The 18,291-nt window shown below is 32.7% G+C and overlaps 1 protein-coding gene across 1 annotated transcript; it reads left to right on the forward strand.

The window, feature by feature from the left end:
• The first annotated feature begins 3,324 nt into the window (after nt 1-3,324).
• On the forward strand, nt 3,325-17,537 carry LOC126772036 (neuropeptide CCHamide-2 receptor-like). The gene is made up of 7 exons (XM_050492215.1): nt 3,325-3,524; nt 4,440-4,659; nt 10,645-10,808; nt 11,502-11,695; nt 15,611-15,731; nt 16,672-16,854; nt 17,310-17,537. The coding sequence occupies exons 1-7, from the start codon at nt 3,325-3,327 to the stop codon at nt 17,470-17,472; spliced, it is 1,245 nt and encodes a 414-aa protein (XP_050348172.1). The 3' UTR covers nt 17,473-17,537.
• The last annotated feature ends 754 nt before the right edge of the window (nt 17,538-18,291 follow it).

Here is an 18,291-nt window from a genome sequence, read left to right on the forward strand (position 1 = left end):
TGCGACGAAGGCCTTGCTTATCTGCAGTAACAATTAGTTGCCAGTTATATACTAGACAGTACCTGCCTGTTAATGTCCCACTGCTGAGCTACGCGTTCTAACCACTGGGCCATCTCATCTATACCGCAATAACTTATTTCAATTGAAATACAATTATTAATATCGGCAATTGCTTTGCACGCACAGAAACCCGATAGACTATAATATATATAAGTATTCATTCCAGTCTTAAATATTTCCCTAGAAGCTAAAAGATTCCACAATCCAAATGTTCGCATATAGCCAAACAAAAAGATAATGCGCTATTCTTCGTATATACACAAGCATAAAAATGCCTTGTCAGGGAAGGCTATGGCATAGATGACCCCATATTACGCACACTGGCGATGCACAAAGCACAGAGACTAATAAGCAAGGCAGTGCCTGTTTTATGTACATCAACGGCAAATGCAACTTCACGATAGTGTTTCCTACGTTCACTTTATACAAGCAAACAAATAGGTATATAATAAACCATGTAAACAAAATATATTAAGAAATCTTTACTTTTCATATTTTTTATAAGTGAAAGTTAAAAAAACGTGCAAGTGTGGTTCAGCAGATTTGCATTTATTGTTGTTTGTTAGCCATTTTATAAATTAAAATGGCTAACAAACAAAGTAAGCCATTTATCCATGTAAATTATATACTGATAATGAAATCGTATTTTTTTAATTTTTGTCATTGTAAACAGACGTAAAATTTAAATAAATTTTAGATGCTTTTGCGGCAACATAAAATATATTTTATATTTCAATATCATATTTTCATGTGTTTTATTACGTCGTTTTAAATTATTCACATTTTTTATGGAAATAAGACCTAAATTATTCATCTCATTGACTTGAAATTTGTAACAGTTGTTTCCCGATGTAGACGCTCACTAAGAACGGATTTTACGCAAATTTTATCCAAGATACATTTTTCTTCTTATATAACCGTGCGTAGCCGGACGTTTAGCTTATTTGGTTTATTTTATTCACTGTTATCATGTCATATTACTAACTGTAATCTTGCCAGTTCTTCTCAGTATAATCATAATTCTGACCGGTAGTAGTTTTATATTGAATGGAATCACATAATAATTATGAAAATTCAAACGTGTTCCCGATAATAATAACGCGGCCAGTGTATAAGGTGTCGTGCGCATAACAGTCAATGTTGCTAATTTGCAATATGTCTATGATTAACAGAAACAGATATTTTTGATTTAGTATTTGATTATGCTTGATTATGATTATACAATTGATTGATTATTGTAAATTCATTCTTGTACCGAACACTATGCTGTTTATTAATTACGAAAAATATGAGTGTAAAGGAAGAATTTATGACGGCTGTATTAGATGGGATGTTCTCCTTTATACATCGTGCTAGCGTTGATATGGGTTGTTTGTTAAGCTCTGGTATCGATTAAACAGTTGGTAACTATTCACAACAAAACGATGGATACTGTTAGACGTTTCTCGATAATTCTTGTTTTTTTTTTATATATAAAATCCATCGCTCATAGACATTGGCGTTGTAAGAAATATTAACTGTTCCTTACATCGCCACCGATCTTGGGAACTAAAATATTATATCCCTAGTGCTTGTAATGGTTCACTCACCCTTTCACGCGGAACGCAACAATACTAAGTTTGCTATTTAGCTGTAGAATATCTGATGAGTAGGTAGTACTTAGACGGGTACACAAAGCCCTATCACCAAGTAAACACAAGCTTGTATACATTCTTAAAAAAACGTAAAATATTGCTATAATAGCATTCGTTTTCTATTGACTTAATGATTATTCCAGACTATAATTTGTTTTTTAAAAACAGAAAGTCACGTGATCAAAGATTATCGAAAGAAATACGATAGAAATTGCTTTGAAAATTATCGAATGTACCAGTCTAAGCTCATTGGCTAGAATGTTGAAGCACGCCAATGCACCACACTTGCATTTGATTGTCAAAATATGACATCCGGTATTCATGACCTTCGCAACATGTTGAATATACATTCTATGAAAATCAATTTATTACGTTCTTGTATATCCGTGCTCGCGGTTTCATAGAACGTCTTCTGTCTATGATTATTCCAGACTATAATTTGTTTTTTAAAAACAGAAAGTCACGTGATCAAAGATTATCGAAAGAAATACGATAGAAATTGCTTTGAAAATTATCGAATGTACCAGTCTAAGCTCATTGGCTAGAATGTTGAAGCACGCCAATGCACCACACTTGCATTTGATTGTCAAAATATGACATCCGGTATTCATGACCTTCGCAACATGTTGAATATACATTCTATGAAAATCAATTTATTACGTTCTTGTATATCCGTGCTCGCGGTTTCATAGAACGTCTTCTATTATTGGAGCTCGAAATTGGCTTTAAATTTAGTTAGTGTAAATCGGTGTATTTCCGGGATTTATTTTATAGAATCAAATTCCTCTCTTATTGGCACTGACGTTCATATGAACTCGGCAAAGTTGATGTTATGGGTTTATTTTTACTTCTACATGGTAACAGTCTGTGTATGTCCCAATGCTGGGCTAAGGCCTCCTCTCCCTTTTTTGAGGAGAAGGTATAAGCTTATTCCACCACGCTGCTCCAATGCGGGTTGGTGGAATACATATGTGGCAAAATTTCGGTGAAATTAGACACAACAGGTTTCCTCACGATATTTTCCTTCATCATATAGCACGAGATGAATTATACTCACAAATTAAGCACATGAAAATGCTTGCCACGGTTTGAATCTAAGATCATCGGTTAAGATTCACACGTTCATACCACTGGGTCATCTCGGTAACGGATTAGTTCTATATTCACAATTATTACAGTTTAATGTATCTTAAAAACATGCCACGGGAAAATTGTACTAGATATAAATTAAATATCTTGTTACATATCATGATACATAGCAATTATGTAACAAAAAATAATTGCAAAGAAATTGCATTCAGTAAAGACCAAAATAACTTTTATAAACTAAACACTAGGGCACTATTTACACTATCAAAATATTATGAAGGCGACAAATAAAACGAGGAATATTATCAAATCATCTTTTAAGCCCTATTTCCTTATTTTAAGTTATCATTACTATCCAAATTTAAATTAGAAACTTTTATATAAGCTGAGTGGAAACTCAGTTGAATTTCATGCCGGGTTTTTTCGGTAGAATCTTAATTCTGAACATTACGACTTAATGTCTTTTTAAGCCTACTGGAATAAAAATATATTGATGTGATTAAATGTAATAAATTTATTTTTCATTGTTCCAGGTGGGAAAATGTATGCGCAGTCAAATTTAAGTACGGCGATGCTCGGCTTCAATTCGTCGGAGAGCGATTACACTCCATACAAAGAGCGCGTTGAGACCTATTTGGTTCCTATCATATTTGCCATCATTTTCATTGTAGGCGTTCTTGGTAATGGTACATTGGTTATAGTTTACGTTCGACATAGGGGAATGCGAAATGCACCTAATACGTAAGTATTTAAAATGTATTATAATATTTATTAAACGACTCCATTGTCTAGTACAGCGGTACTCAACAACGCCGGGCTTTTGTGATTGGCCTACTTGATGTTACATTATTTTAAACTATACTAAATTTCAAAGGTATATATTAGCACCGTTCGATAAATCCATTCATAGTTGTTTCATATAATTGTAACAATCCCGACACCTAAGAAATTGTTACCTAAATACTTTGTTTGCGGCCCGCGACATGAATATCACGTGTATGTGGCCCCTTTAAAGAAAAGGTTGAGTACTCCGTCTCTAGTAGCGACCTCATAGTAGAATCCGAGATCTTAAGTAGCAGCTCGGAGTTTGTAAGTTGGTTTGGTAACTTCCAGAAAACTGATCCTTTGTTATTGGTTGGTTGGCACTTGAACTTTCTACAGTCTTGTCGGATTACCGTCTCATTGGATTATGAGATTATTAAAATTGAAGTTGCACTAGTGTTCACACATACCCACTATATTTCCTTCTGAAGAAGAAATTTAACTAACCAAATTGTTGAATATATTTCAAGATAAATTAAAATTGACTAATAGAGATACGCTTTTGTCTGGACCAGGTTGAGTTTTAATCTGATCTTCACTTTATTATTTTCTTTTAATAATTAAATTTTTTTCGAAAATTAAAAGATAATTAATAACCAATTTAAATATAGATATTAATTGAAATTAATAAATAAAAGTGTAGTGTTTGTTTTTAGCACTTGTTAATTATTTATTTAAAGAATGTCACGTAATATTTAAAGAAAAGTGTATTTAATAGTTCTAGAGTAATTTTGACGTGTAATAACTTTGTGCTTATTTTCCAAATGATGACTAATACATTTCTAATTTTAAATTTATTCAAAAAACGAAACTTACTCCCTAATACGTTTTCAGGTACATATTTTCCCTTGCGCTAGCAGATTTGCTCGTTATCCTAATCTGCGTGCCCTTTGTGTCCGTCATTTATACACTTGAATCGTGGCCGTGGGGGGAAGCCATTTGCAGGATATCGGAGACGGGGAAGGATATAAGTATTGGTGTATCCGTGTTCACACTCACCGCGCTATCAGCTGAGCGATATTGCGCCATTGTCAACCCTTTTAGAAAGCTTCAGGTAATATTTTGTTATATTTTAGTAACATATTTATACTAAAGAGAATATTAAAAAATCTATATATTATAAAAAAAAAACGCTTAGTGCTTTCAGCGAAAAGAATGATTTCTACATATATTATTGCAACTTATACCTAGTTATTATTATAATGTAAAATGATAATCTAATGTTTCGTTTTATTTTAATTTGCTTTAACATTTATATATAAGTCAAAAATTTACAAAAGATAGTTTATAATATAAGAATATCTCCTCAGAACGTTGTATATTATTATGAGATGAACTGACTGAGTGATAAATTGCCAAATTATGCGTAAATATTTATTCACAAAGGTTTATCACAGAAAATTCGACATAGTTCGTGAAATTTACGTATACAGTTTAACAACTCTATTCTTTGCGAGATTTTACGTTCGTCTGGGAAAAAAATAAAATTCAAATTAAAAAGTTAACAGCATTTAAAAAATAAAAAAATATATTAACTTTTTACTTGATCAGGGTGTATGTAATAGACACATTATTAGATAAATAAATTCATGAGCCAAAAACAGCAATAACTTCAACTATTAATACATGTTTTTACTAATTAACTATTCCTTTTAGAGTTTAGTAAGTAACAGCCTGTGAATGTCCCATTGCTGGGCTAAGGCCTCTCCTTTTTTTATAGAGAAGGTTTGGAGCTTATTTCACCACGTTGCTCCAATGCGGGTTGGTGGAATAAACATATGGCAGAATTTCAGTGAAATTAGACACATGCAGGTTTCCTCACGATGTTATCCTTCACCGCCAAGCACGAGATTAATTATAAACACAAATATTTTAGTTTATTTCTTTTGATGCATAGAAAACTTTTTGTTACGTAATTAATTGATGTCTTGAGTATCAATTAGTTTTATTCATGTTACGAATGTTATAATACAAAGTAAAAAAAATATGTAATGGCGTGTAAACGATCCGGAAACAATAATATACAATTCACGAAATTAACATTATTGTAAAGAATTTTCAATAAAATTTCAGCCTCTACGTGACAGAGGCAAATATTTTACTCGTACGTAATTGCAATCATAAAATTGAGCCAAGTTCGTATCGAAGCAAGTAAATGGATTTTATGAATCATGACTCGGTTCTTGCAAACTTATAAGATCATAATATCTTACCCTTTATATTTTTTTAAAATGATGACTTAATAAAAAAAAAATATCATAGCCAAGATCCATCTAATCTATCTATAATGTATAATGTATATATTATTATTATTATGTATATATATAGATTAGATGGATTTAAACTGCTCTATTTATTTATTAGGTAATCTATTAGTATGTATTTAAAGTTATTACATTACATATTATTTTGCTTTAAGCCAAAATAGAAGCAGATAAGTAAAATAATATACGTATATTATATTAAAAACAAAAAGATATTAATTAAAGTAAAATTAGTTTAATTAAAAATTTAAATAATAAGCGTAGAGATAGCGCATGCTCTTCGTTTTTAAATTATCGTTTATACAAAATTACTAAATTTATATTGTAAAGTGTAAGCGGGTATTTTTATTTCCATGACCTCATATTATTTTAAGATATTTAGATTTGGGCCGCGTCTCATGGGTCATACCTTATCAAATCAAATCAAATCAACAGCCAATCATTGTCCACTGCAGAACATAGGCCTCTCCCAAGGTGCGCCAAAGCTCCCTGTCCTCCGCCTTCCGCATCCAGTTGGTGCCCGCCACCTTCTTAAGGTCATCGGTCCACCTGGCTTGAGGACGCCCTACGCTGCGCTTGCCGATTCAGCGTAGGGCGCCCTCCAGCCAGGTGGACCGATGACCTTAAGAATACCTTATACTTTTCTCAATATCTCGATAGAGTTGTGTCTATCATAGTTACGGTTGTTACGAGTCGACTGACTGATTTTGACAACGAAACTTTGCCGATTCGCGGTCTCCACTCTAGGACTCGTCTGCTCCAACGGCCATCGGTCCTACGACATACGTGACCAGCCCACTGCCACTTCAGCCTGCTAATTCTGCAAGCTATGTCGGTGACTCCGGTTCTTTTCCGGATAATCTCATTTCTGATCTTATCCGTCTCAGCGTTTCTATTATTCGATTTAAGGCCTTATCTGACAAAAACGATGGTAGTTCTCGTCGTTTTCTCATGAGCTCGAGTGTCTCAGCAGAGAGTTTTGGTGCGTTGTCTCTTCTCTGTGGCGGAAAACACTTGCGGGATGTGTTTTGCAGCATTTTGACCAGCGTGTCGGTTCTCTCATCAATGCTGCTTATGGTTTCCAACGCGGTAAATTGATTTTGAAGTTCCATTTGGAACTTTTCGGAGCCTTGAGCAGCTTGGAGCATGGTAGGTCGGAGAGTAGACCTCATCATTCTCGATCTTTCGGCTTTTAAGTTGATATTTAGAGTGCCTCGAACCAAGCGGTGATCACTTCCGGTATTAAACCTGTTGATCACTGAAAAATCTCTAAATATGTGCCTTTTATTCGAAATGATAAAGTCTATCTCATTCTTTGTCACGTTATCGGGGCTTCGCCAGGTCCACCTCCTCTGAGGCTTCTTTTGAAAGAAAGAATTCATCAAAAAAAGCCCCTGCGCTTCGAGAAAGTTTACCAGCATTTGCCCCCTGTGATTTCTGCAGCCCAAGCCGTAAGGTCCGACTTTCGATTCACCGCTATCTTGTACTCCCACTTTAGCATTAAAGTCTCCCATAACAACATTGTAGTGGGCCTTCGAGGTGTCGTTGAGGGCCTTTGCGATGTCCTCGTACATCGCTTCGACCACATCATCAGAGTATGTCGAAGTTGGCGCATATACCTGTACGACCTTCAGGGAGTACCTGTCGGAAAGTTTTAGGACAAGGTACGCTACCCGGTTCGACACACTACTGATTTCCACAATGCTGCTAATGAGATCCTTTTTGACTAGAAAACCGACACCACCCTGGGAGAGGTTATCACCTTCGCGGAAGTAGAGTAAGTTACCGGACTCTAGAGTTATCGTGTCCTCCCCCTGTCTTCGGACTTCAGATAACCCCAGTATATGCCAGTTTATATGACTTAACTCTACTTCTAATTCGGCGAGGTGATGGTCCAGCCTCATCGAGCGTCCATTATACGTTGCCATTTTCAGTCGCTTTATACGGTAGCCTGCCGTGAACCGGTGATTTTTAGCACCCCCTGCCCTGCCGATACCGCGACCGCTACCTTGGTCGGGCCTAGCGGGCTTGCCGGTAACTGCCATTAAGGGAGGGGTTTGCCCATACTCGCCGCGCTGGGCAAGCGTGTTGGCGAGCGCAGTAGGGGGGTAAGATGTTTATGGGAGGGGGGACGCTGCTGCCCATCCCCCCTTTTCCCCGTCCCTCAGTCGCCTCTTACGACACCCACGGGATATGATTGGGGGAGTACTATTCTAAGCCGGTACTCCACGGCAACTCCAGATGTTTTTGTATACCACCGAGATTAATTTTCATGTGCTTAATAATAATTAAGCATCAATCAATCATGTGCTTAATTAAAATTCAGCGGTTCTTGTCTGCGCTTGGAATTGCAATCATCTGTTAAGGTTTACGCGTTCTCGTCACCGGGCTATCTCAGCTGACCGGTTTGATATCGGCTAGCATACGATTATATTTATCTCAGACTATTAGATCTAACAATGCATTAATAACATTTCTTGTTTAGTTTTATTAAACATTCGTGATGAAAATACTAGGCTACTTGAATTACATTTTTGTGAAATTTAAATACTTATAGTTTCATACAAACTGAACCACCATGGTTATGAATTTTAATCATAAAAATAAATCTGCCTTATAATGTCGTGACTTGACATCGTTGTGGTATTAAATTTTGACGAAATGAAAAAAAAGTTATTCTACATTCATGAATTTCCTTAGTTCGTCTGACGTCTTAAAATAAATTAAAAAGAAAGTAATGGTGAAAGTTGGCAATTCTCTTAAAATCTGTGAATCAAAATATCTTCGAAATTCATATGTATGTAATATTAATGAACGTAGGGCGTTTGACAACGACGTCTTCGCACTCACCAGAAATTAAACGTATTCATATGTATAATGTCAGATTCACATAATGAGTCCCCATTGTTATATAGGGCGGTTAATTTAATTGTTAATTACTATATAACTAGTGTTAAACTAAACGCCCCTTTAATTAGGAAGTTGTGAACAGCCAGCTCGTTAGTGAAACTTTATTGTCGAGGACGGAATAGCATTAAGTATGTTACATTTTACTTTAAACTGTAACTTTGTTATTTTCAGAAGTGTCATCTCAATTACACGTAATAGCGTGTTCTTTATTGTGTAATTTTTATTTTTTTATTTTATAGAATAGGCGGACGAGCATTTGGACCACCTGATAGTAAGTGGTCATCAATGCACATATACATTGGCATTGTAAGAAATGTTAACCACCGCTTACTTCGCCTATGCGCGATTAACCTTGGTAACTAAGAAGTTATGTCACTTATGCATATAGTTCTACTCTGGCTCACTCACCTATCAAACCGGAACGCAACTATACTAAGTATTGCTGGTTATAGGTAGATGGTACCTAACCAGGCAGGCTTGCACGAAGTTCTACCAGTTAGTATCAATATCCATATTTTAATTTTAAAAAGCGTTTCTGGTTTTGTTTTTTTAATAAAGTAATAAAATTTTTGCTGTTTTATGCCATTTACAATAATCTAAAAAAAATGTCTGTGAAAATTTATTTACATCAGACAAATTCTAATACAAAGGCAGATAAAAAATTTAATGAAATTTATATTGAATTGTGTACTAATAATGTGAGGAATATTTCTTAAATCGCTAATGTCCATGGGCGATGGTGACCACTTACCATCAGGTGGTCCATTTATCCGCCCGCCTACCTATAACATAAAAAAATTGTATTCGTTTGTATTATTTGGTATGCTCGTGCTTACTCATAGTAATTGTCATTGTAAATAATATATGATCATTGTTACCAATGTACTGTCACGCTTGGAATCTAAATTGCTATGTCCTTTGTACCTGTAATTACGCTGGCTCTATGACCATTTCACCTGTAACATTGAAGTATAAATCATTGTTGTTTTGCGATAAAATTAGTGATGATTAAGACCCGTTATTTAAACAAATGGACAGCTTAGCTTAATAGACTAGCTGGTGTCCCCGACAAAGTAAGTTTTGTTACGATTATATATATAAAAAAAATCATTTTCCTGTTCAGTTACTCTTTTATGTTTAGACTACGCTCTTTTTTGATAAATTTATTCAAAGCACAGACGGTACGGACGGAGTAGTAGAACCACTTTATTACATGCATTGAAGATAGAAGACGAAATTAAAATTACTTTTAAATGACGATAATTTTTCAATGTCATTCTGTTTCAATGAAAAGCCAATGTTGCTCCGAGCTAAGCTTCATCTACCTGTTAAAACTACGAGAAAATCTGTTTAGTGATTTCGAAGATTAGCGTGTTCATCAGCAGACACAATTAAAAAAAACTAATTCTTCGTGTTATTTTACCCTTTTATGATCGCCCACGCTAGTTTTATAATAATTTTATTTAATATATGAAGAACTACTAATATAGTACTATTAGTAATTATAATAATATAATATAATTTCATATTAATCAAAGATCACGAATTCATATAATTAATTTATCTTTATAATAATTCTCGGTGATAATTAAATTAAATTAAACAAACAAAGATTGGTAGATACACATAATAGATGTGTATCTACCAATCTGCTATCGAGTAGCGTGATGATATAATACTTTCTCGTTACGAAGATAGAAGGAATTTTCCCAGCTGTGAGACTGCAACGGAACGCCATTTAAAATATAAAACATTTTCAAAATTAATACAAAAAATATACCAACGTATTCCCACTCAAAAGAAAATTCGCATATATTTTTTATGACGAAGTTCGTTTCTTTTTTAATTTGTTTTCTTTTTTCTAGCTACGCAAGCTTCCTTTGGTGTGTGCGACAATCATATGGGCCGCTGCACTTATATTTGCAGCACCGGCAGCGCTTTTTTCCACAATAATCACAGAAGATATCGACAGCAATGTCTCAATTGTTTATTGCTCCCCATATCCAGCGGACTGGCATAATTATTCCAAGTGAGTCCTTATCCTTATATTTTAAATCTAAATTCAAATTTATTATTCGAAAGAAAATCATTACGCTAAGTAAGTTTATTGATAGTCGAGCGATCGGTCGTTCCTTTACATATTTTTTATTAATCTAGCACAAGATGTAGGTTGGATGGTTTCTTTGATCACGTATAAATATATAGCCCTAACTAAATTATAGCCCTAGCTATAAGTTTCTCACAAAAAGTTACTAAATCTATGCAGCTGCTAGTGTTATTAACACCAATAATAACTGGAAAACAAGTGCTAGGACAAGCTGATAATATATTCAAGTTTTAATATGTATGTAAAATATCTATGTATAATTAGAAAGCAATTGTGTATACATATGACAATTATAATGCAATATGCTTTTAAAAAACCATTAGCCATTTCGTCTATTAGTTTGCATAGTTAATTGAAACGTAATTATACACACTAAGACACTGTGTTATTGGAGCAAATACTATTTTCACTTTCCTTCTGTTTCATATTCTTTATTATTTTTTGTAAGCTTTGTGAATATTCGTCTATTAGATTATATATAGAAATGAGAATTGTTCCTTTTAATTAAATACATATCTGTGCCTGAGTAAATATATAGCAAATATTTTAATCTACTTTTTTGATACGATTTTGGTAGCAAGTATCTTATTTAATGTTCTATTTCTATTTTAATAGATGGATGACTTTAACGAAGGCAGTCGTTTACTACGCTTTACCGCTTCTAGTGATTGCATTCTTTTATTCCTTAATGGCGCAACGCCTACTGGCGAGTACTAAGGAGATGCCGGGTGCGCTACACGGTGGGCAAGGCGAAGCACAGGCCAAAGCAAGAAAGTCTGTCGCTTGCATGGTCTTGATATTTGTCATTGGTAAGTACTTAACACAAATTACTATTACAAACATTGATAACGAACACATAATCCTATATTAATCATATAATCTTATACAAAACACTTTAATTCAAATTAGAATTTTAATAGTACAGATATAATAACAACGGCTCAAAATATTTTTCTATGGATTAAATTTATAATACACTTCTACATAAATTGAAAACTGAGTATTAAGACTTTCAATTTGATAAATTTGTTCTTCTCGCTGACTCTTAAAATAAAACGACTATCATTTTAGCGTTATTATTGTTTTTGTATGTTATTCGATAGCTTCGCCGATTTTAAGCTGATTTTTGTAATTATATTTTATTGGATCGGATCGGATTTATTTTATTTGAAACACGATAAACCCATATTAATTTGATAATATATATATATATATATATATATATATATATATATATATATATATATATATATATATATATATATATATATATATATATATGTGTGGAATAAGGGTACAAAAGTAGTGAATTATTTATATTATAAAGATTGAAGGCGCCCAATATATATTCAAAAATTAAATATCACTCATACGGATGGAATAAGTGTGAAAAATTTACGTCAATTGCAAAATGATTTTAATAAATCCTACTAATACCATTTATACTTTACTTATATCCAAAAATCGGCCTGTTTATAGGACAACAGGCAAAATGATAAATTTTCTATTCGCTTGTGAAATACATTACAAAGATTTTGTTCTATCTCATAAACATTATTATGAATCTTCACTCCACTCTGAGAAATTATGTAATTCCACAATTTCGTTGTATAATTTTAATATTCATACAAAGTGTAAATTGGTTAGCAAATTGCGTTCGTACATTGTTTTTGCCTTATACATTCGTTAAGGCGATGATTACTTAGTTAATTCTGATTAACTTACGTAAAGAAAAAAACGTCCGTCATTCATATCTAATGAATTTAATGTTTGTTAAATAGAAATTTAATTGACTTGAAAATATATTTGAATTCTTGCAAGATTCGTACCTTTTTCAACATTTATTAACAACATAGAATTATAAGTTTACAAAAAATCAAATTGAAAGGCAATTATAATAATTCTTATTTTATACCTATGTGTGTACAAGAAATCTATAATCACTGAATACATTAGAAGAAAATCTATTCAGTGAAATTTAATATAGAATAGAATAGAAGGCATATAATGTACTGCTTTATATTAATTTAATATTCATAAGACACGACATCGTTTCTTATATAAACTTAGAGCGAGATTCAAATTTGAAATCATTTGTATTTACTCTACACTGTACAACCTGTCCAGGCTTGGCACTGGTAGAATTAAGGTAGCGTTTATATTGAAGGGCAAATATATATAGAAAAAATCTTGTTTTTTTGGTCTATGCACCTAATTGAGCATATGCACAAGAACTCATCAAAGTTACATCACAATCGGATGAATGTTTTAGTAAGGCATAGATGACAAACATACAGGAAGCTACTATAAATTACTACTATACTTTTACCGTAAATATGAACCTCAACGCGTGTAGATCGTTTTAAAACGTAATCAAGCTATACCGTTCGCATAAGTGCATTATGTGAAGTACCAATTGTGAATTTAAAATAGGAACTCAATGTTTAATGGAAAATAAGTGGGGTATCCATTTAAAAGCTTTAGAAGAACACTAAAGATATCTTATCCATTTCAAATGCTACTTCACTATTTTATCGATGACTGAATAATGCGGGGTTGGTTTTGTTTTAACTTTGAATTTTCAAACAAGATATAATTTATCTTATACTAGTATCTGCCTCGTTGGTAAAGTGGATGGTTAAAAAGGTAGACCACAAGGTCCTGGGTTCAAACCCCTGTTCAATACTTTCCGTTGATTTTGTTCTGTAACAGTAACAGCCTGTTAATATCCCACTGCTGGGCTAAAGCTTCCTCTCCCTTGTGAGGAGAAGGTTTGGAGCTTATTCCACGACGCTGCTCCAATGCTGGTTGGTAGAGTACACATCATTTCAATGAAATTAGACACATGCAGGTTTCCTCACGATGTTAAATTAACTTTAATTTTTCTATTGAGAAACTATGTGTTATCTGGAAGTCAGCAGTGTAACATTCCCGTCCCTCGAAAGCATGTAAAGCCATTGGTCATGCAATCTGCTCTGTTCAATCCCTTTCCATTCGTGTAAGATTTGGCGTGCCATAAGATTATTAGAATGACGATTGTTAAAATATGTCTAAATTATTATTCGTTTTCAAAGTAAATTTTATATATATATAAGAAAATTGATTGTTATTATTATCAATTCAGTCATAGTAGTTATTTCATAATTACAAACAAGTATAAAGATGCTAGTAATTATATTTAATATGTGAAGGGAAATGACCTGAAATGGCCAATGGTTAGAACATGTGAATCTTGATCGGAGATTGCGGGTTTAAATTCAGGCAAGCACATTGGTATTTCATATTTTTTGTGTTTATAGTTCATCTCATGCTTGGCGGAAAAGTAAAATATCATAAGGAAATCTGCATGTACAGGTAAATACTGACATAATGTAAGCACGTGTATGTGTAATTGAAGATTGAACATTGAAGCAGGGTGGTGACATAAGTTCCGAAACTGCTCCTCAAGACTAGAGAAGTCTAACTCCAACAGTGGGATGTTACTTTAAAATTACCTTTACATATTTACTATTAAGAAATACCTTTCGTTCATTATTTATTACAAAACGTGTATTCCGTAAAATAAAATTTGTAAACCATTTATAAGGTCGTTATAATGTTATAATAGATTCAAGTTCTCCAATTTAACGTAATACCAAATTAGGATTAAAGACGAAATAGATGAAAAGGCTCGTTTAAAACGAATTATCAGTATTATTTTTCTATTGTTAAGAAAATTGGAATAGCCAATTACGGTTCAGTGTAATATTATATGAGAAAGAAGCCTTTCAGAAATATATACTATTGTTATATTTCTTTGGTCAAATTACCAGATAATGTGGTTTATATAGCAACGTAATTTATCTTATTTTTCTTACCGAAAAAACTCATTCAATTCAGTAATAAAGCTTTAATGATACTAAAAATATGACTTCGCATAAATAGAGGTTAACATAATTAAAGGAAATGATAATTTACATAATAATATTCAGTGGACTTCCCCTTTAATCCCCTCCGACTCACAGCGGGGAAGCGTCTCTTGTAACGACATTTTTTCCATATATATTAGAATTATAACTTTGATGTTTTCTGTAATTATACTTATATACAAAATGAAATTGTAGCAACCTATGTTTTTGGGTAGAAACTTTAATTAAAATGATGTGCATTTTAATTAAAGTTCATTAGCTCCGTAAACGTTTTCAAAAATATATAAGTGTAGTTATCTGTGTAATTATGACGTCTTTATTTGCAATCATTTATACAATATTACGAATTGATTACAATAAAAAAATATATACCAAAAAAGTATATTTGAACTACATAGTCGTGTAACGTCACAAATATTAGAGCCACTCAGTTTATTTATTTTATTTACCTAAAAGCTTCTAACGATGAGCTCTCGACTTTTAACACTGATTTTCACAACCGCTTGAAATATTTGACGCCTACGGCCGACAGGAACAGTTTAAAATAAGATAATAATAAAAATAATTTATACATAAAAAAATAAATATATATGAGATCAACACGCAGCAAATTTTTATTTTTCAATTTATCATTTTTGAATCTATCATTCACGCATATCTCATACACTGTTAATATTAAATAGACGCCTAAATTCCGAATATCACTTGTCAATGCTTTTTTTATAGGGAATTCGATCAATGTATTTTTGCGAATATTTATGCCATATTACATATCGAGCGGTATGAGCGTATTTAACTTTTTATTTTTTGTTTCAGTATTTTTCATTTGCTTCTTACCGTATCATGCACTGGAGGTTTGGTTCTACATGTCGCCGACAGCTCAAAGCGACTATAATGACTGGACCCACGCTCTCCGAATAATCGCTTTCTGTCTAAGGTTCGTAAAATTGATGTCTTCTACTTTGCTGACAATTGAAAAAGATGAGGGTAAAAATTTATGAGTAATTTGCATCTCATCTTGGCCGAGGGAACTCGCATCAATAGCTGAGATGAAATCAGCTAGCGCAGTAAAATGTAATACGTATATGATAACGATATCGGTAATTATCTAAGAAACAAAGGAATATTGGTTTCATTCGTTTTATCGTATTATGTCTTTTTAATTGGAACACGTTTTTTGGAAAACTTTCAATGGCTTGTATTTATTTCAATATATGATTATTATTAATTAAGGTATTTTTAACTAAAAATTTAAAAAATTCTCAAAAGGAGAAAATTTCTAATTCTGTTGTATTTTTTTTTGTTACCTTAGAACTCAGTTATTTATGAACCGATTTGGAAAATCCTTTTTTGTTTGGGATGAAACGGGAAATTATCTTTATACACTCCGTTTCGTTTCGTCATATTTAATCTAGATTTTTCTTTTGAAGTTGGTTCCATTTTTAAGAATTATGTCCTCATTAATTAATTAACTATGTCACAGCGTATAAGTAAACTTTAAATAATATGTTGTTTTCCCTTTTCCTGTTATTGGGTCTATGAGCTCTTGATTTATGACATGACATACTATGATTCCCAGTAATTGTTTTCAGTTAGTAGCTACACATTCTTTTTAATACAGGTCATTATTTCATTAGAATCATACAAATGGTTTATTTTATTTCTGTAACGACAACGGTATCTTCATCAGCATTCTTCTATAGAAAGCGATGATCTCCTTTACATTTGATTATGGATTTGTTGATGTATGGAGTTGTGTATTTTTTAAAGTAAGTTGGTAGAGAGTGCAGTTTACTTTGACCCGACTTTTTGTGCAATTTAATTTTGTTGTGCATTAAAGTATAAAAATAAATTAATATTGTTTTATAAACAAACAGTTTTCTCAACTCCTGCGTTAATCCGGTCGCCTTATACTGCGTGAGTGGCGTCTTCAGACAGCACTTCAACCGATATCTCTGCTGCCGTCGAGGCGCCCTCCATCCAACTTGCAGTTCTAGATTGTCCAGAACGGCTATATGCGAGACGTCCTTTAGAAGCACTCAACGCCATCGCTGTAATAGGTATGAATTGATTATCTTTATATCTACCAGATTTATGAACTCCTGCTTCAACCCGATCGCCTTGTACTCCATGAGTGACGTCTACAAGAAGTACTTTCTGCGTTATCTCTGCTGCGAGAAGGACGTACTTGAAACATCAAGTTTTAGGCTGGCGAGAAAGGCTGTTTTTGACACATCAATCGAAGAACCACAGCGACATTGCTGTAATAGGTACGAAGTTGGTACATTCAAAATTAATATAAATTATAAATATAAATAAATTAAGCAAATACAGCAGCAAAAATACGTAGAGGTGAGGCAACAAATATACTAATTTATTAAATATTTCCAACAGACGAGGTAGAAGAACTCCTATAAATTCAATTGTAACTTAGCCTTTCCTTTCCTCGAAGAACAACAAATAACAACTTTTGCGTTTAGTTCTCAAATTAACAAACAAATAATTATTTTAACAGGAATCCAACGGAAAGTGTCGTTATATCTAACTACGACTACGGCAGCTCAAAGAAGAAGAACAACATCATATCCAGGAACAGCGCGGATGGAGTCACAATCATGACCGTCAGGGACTCCAATGATTTCTTGGCGGATGTCAATGAGAAATGCATTGATAGATAAGTAAATATAGATAAAATATCAACGATCGTCATATTGTTGTATTAAATATAACCTTTAAGCATTTAACATGAACGGAAAGAAATACAAGTATAAATTTTATTTATTTCCAATTAAAAGACATTTAACGTAAGGTAATTGATGTAAAATAATAAATTTATGTATTATTAAATGTGCTCTAGTTATAATCAGATATAAAATCATTTGTAAATATTAATACTATTATGTCAAAGACAATTTAAATATTTATTTGTAAATTTATGAATGTGTATTTTAAGCGATTTATTAAATCATGGCCGCACTTTGCTTGTTTAATTCGTGTTATGGAAACGCTATTCAAATACAAATAATTGGATATAAAGTAAATATTATAATTATAAACTGTTTGTTTATAACTAATTGTTTACAATATAAATAAATAAAGAATATTTTTCGAGCAATCACGATCAATATTCATTATAGTAATGTTAAATATTGTTATATAATTATACATGTCCTTATACTAAAGAATTACTTGATTCCATTGCAGAGAAGCAAAACTGTAAATGTTAGTATTATTCATCAACTTTTATCAATAATTAATTTTATATCAATCCTTTCACTTGTAACAAGTGAAAATTAATATTGCTAAGCTTAGAACTTTAATAAATGTTTGTATATATTTTGTCATTTACACATAGGGCTATTCTGTAAAAAGAAACTCGAAACTCAATGCAGAAAACAGTCGTGAAATGTCAGAAATTAAATATCATATCACCATAAGTCGGTTGTCAACATTTCACGGGTGAGTAATAAAGTGAGTTCTTACAGAATAGCACTGCT

Source organism: Nymphalis io, chromosome 11 (genome assembly GCF_905147045.1).
Source record: "Nymphalis io chromosome 11, ilAglIoxx1.1, whole genome shotgun sequence".
In the NCBI taxonomy this organism is placed as follows: Eukaryota; Metazoa; Arthropoda; class Insecta; order Lepidoptera; family Nymphalidae; genus Nymphalis; species Nymphalis io.

Bases quoted from the DNA above. Each gene is read 5' to 3' on its own strand.
- LOC126772036 (XM_050492215.1), top strand. From the start codon at position 3,325: ATGTATGCGCAGTCAAATTTAAGTACGGCGATGCTCGGCTTCAATTCG. The intron at 4,660-10,644 runs GTAATATTTTGT...TCTTTTTTCTAG, and splicing joins ACCCTTTTAGAAAGCTTCAG to CTACGCAAGCTTCCTTTGGT. The intron at 16,855-17,309 runs GTATGAATTGAT...TTATTTTAACAG, and splicing joins CAACGCCATCGCTGTAATAG to GAATCCAACGGAAAGTGTCG.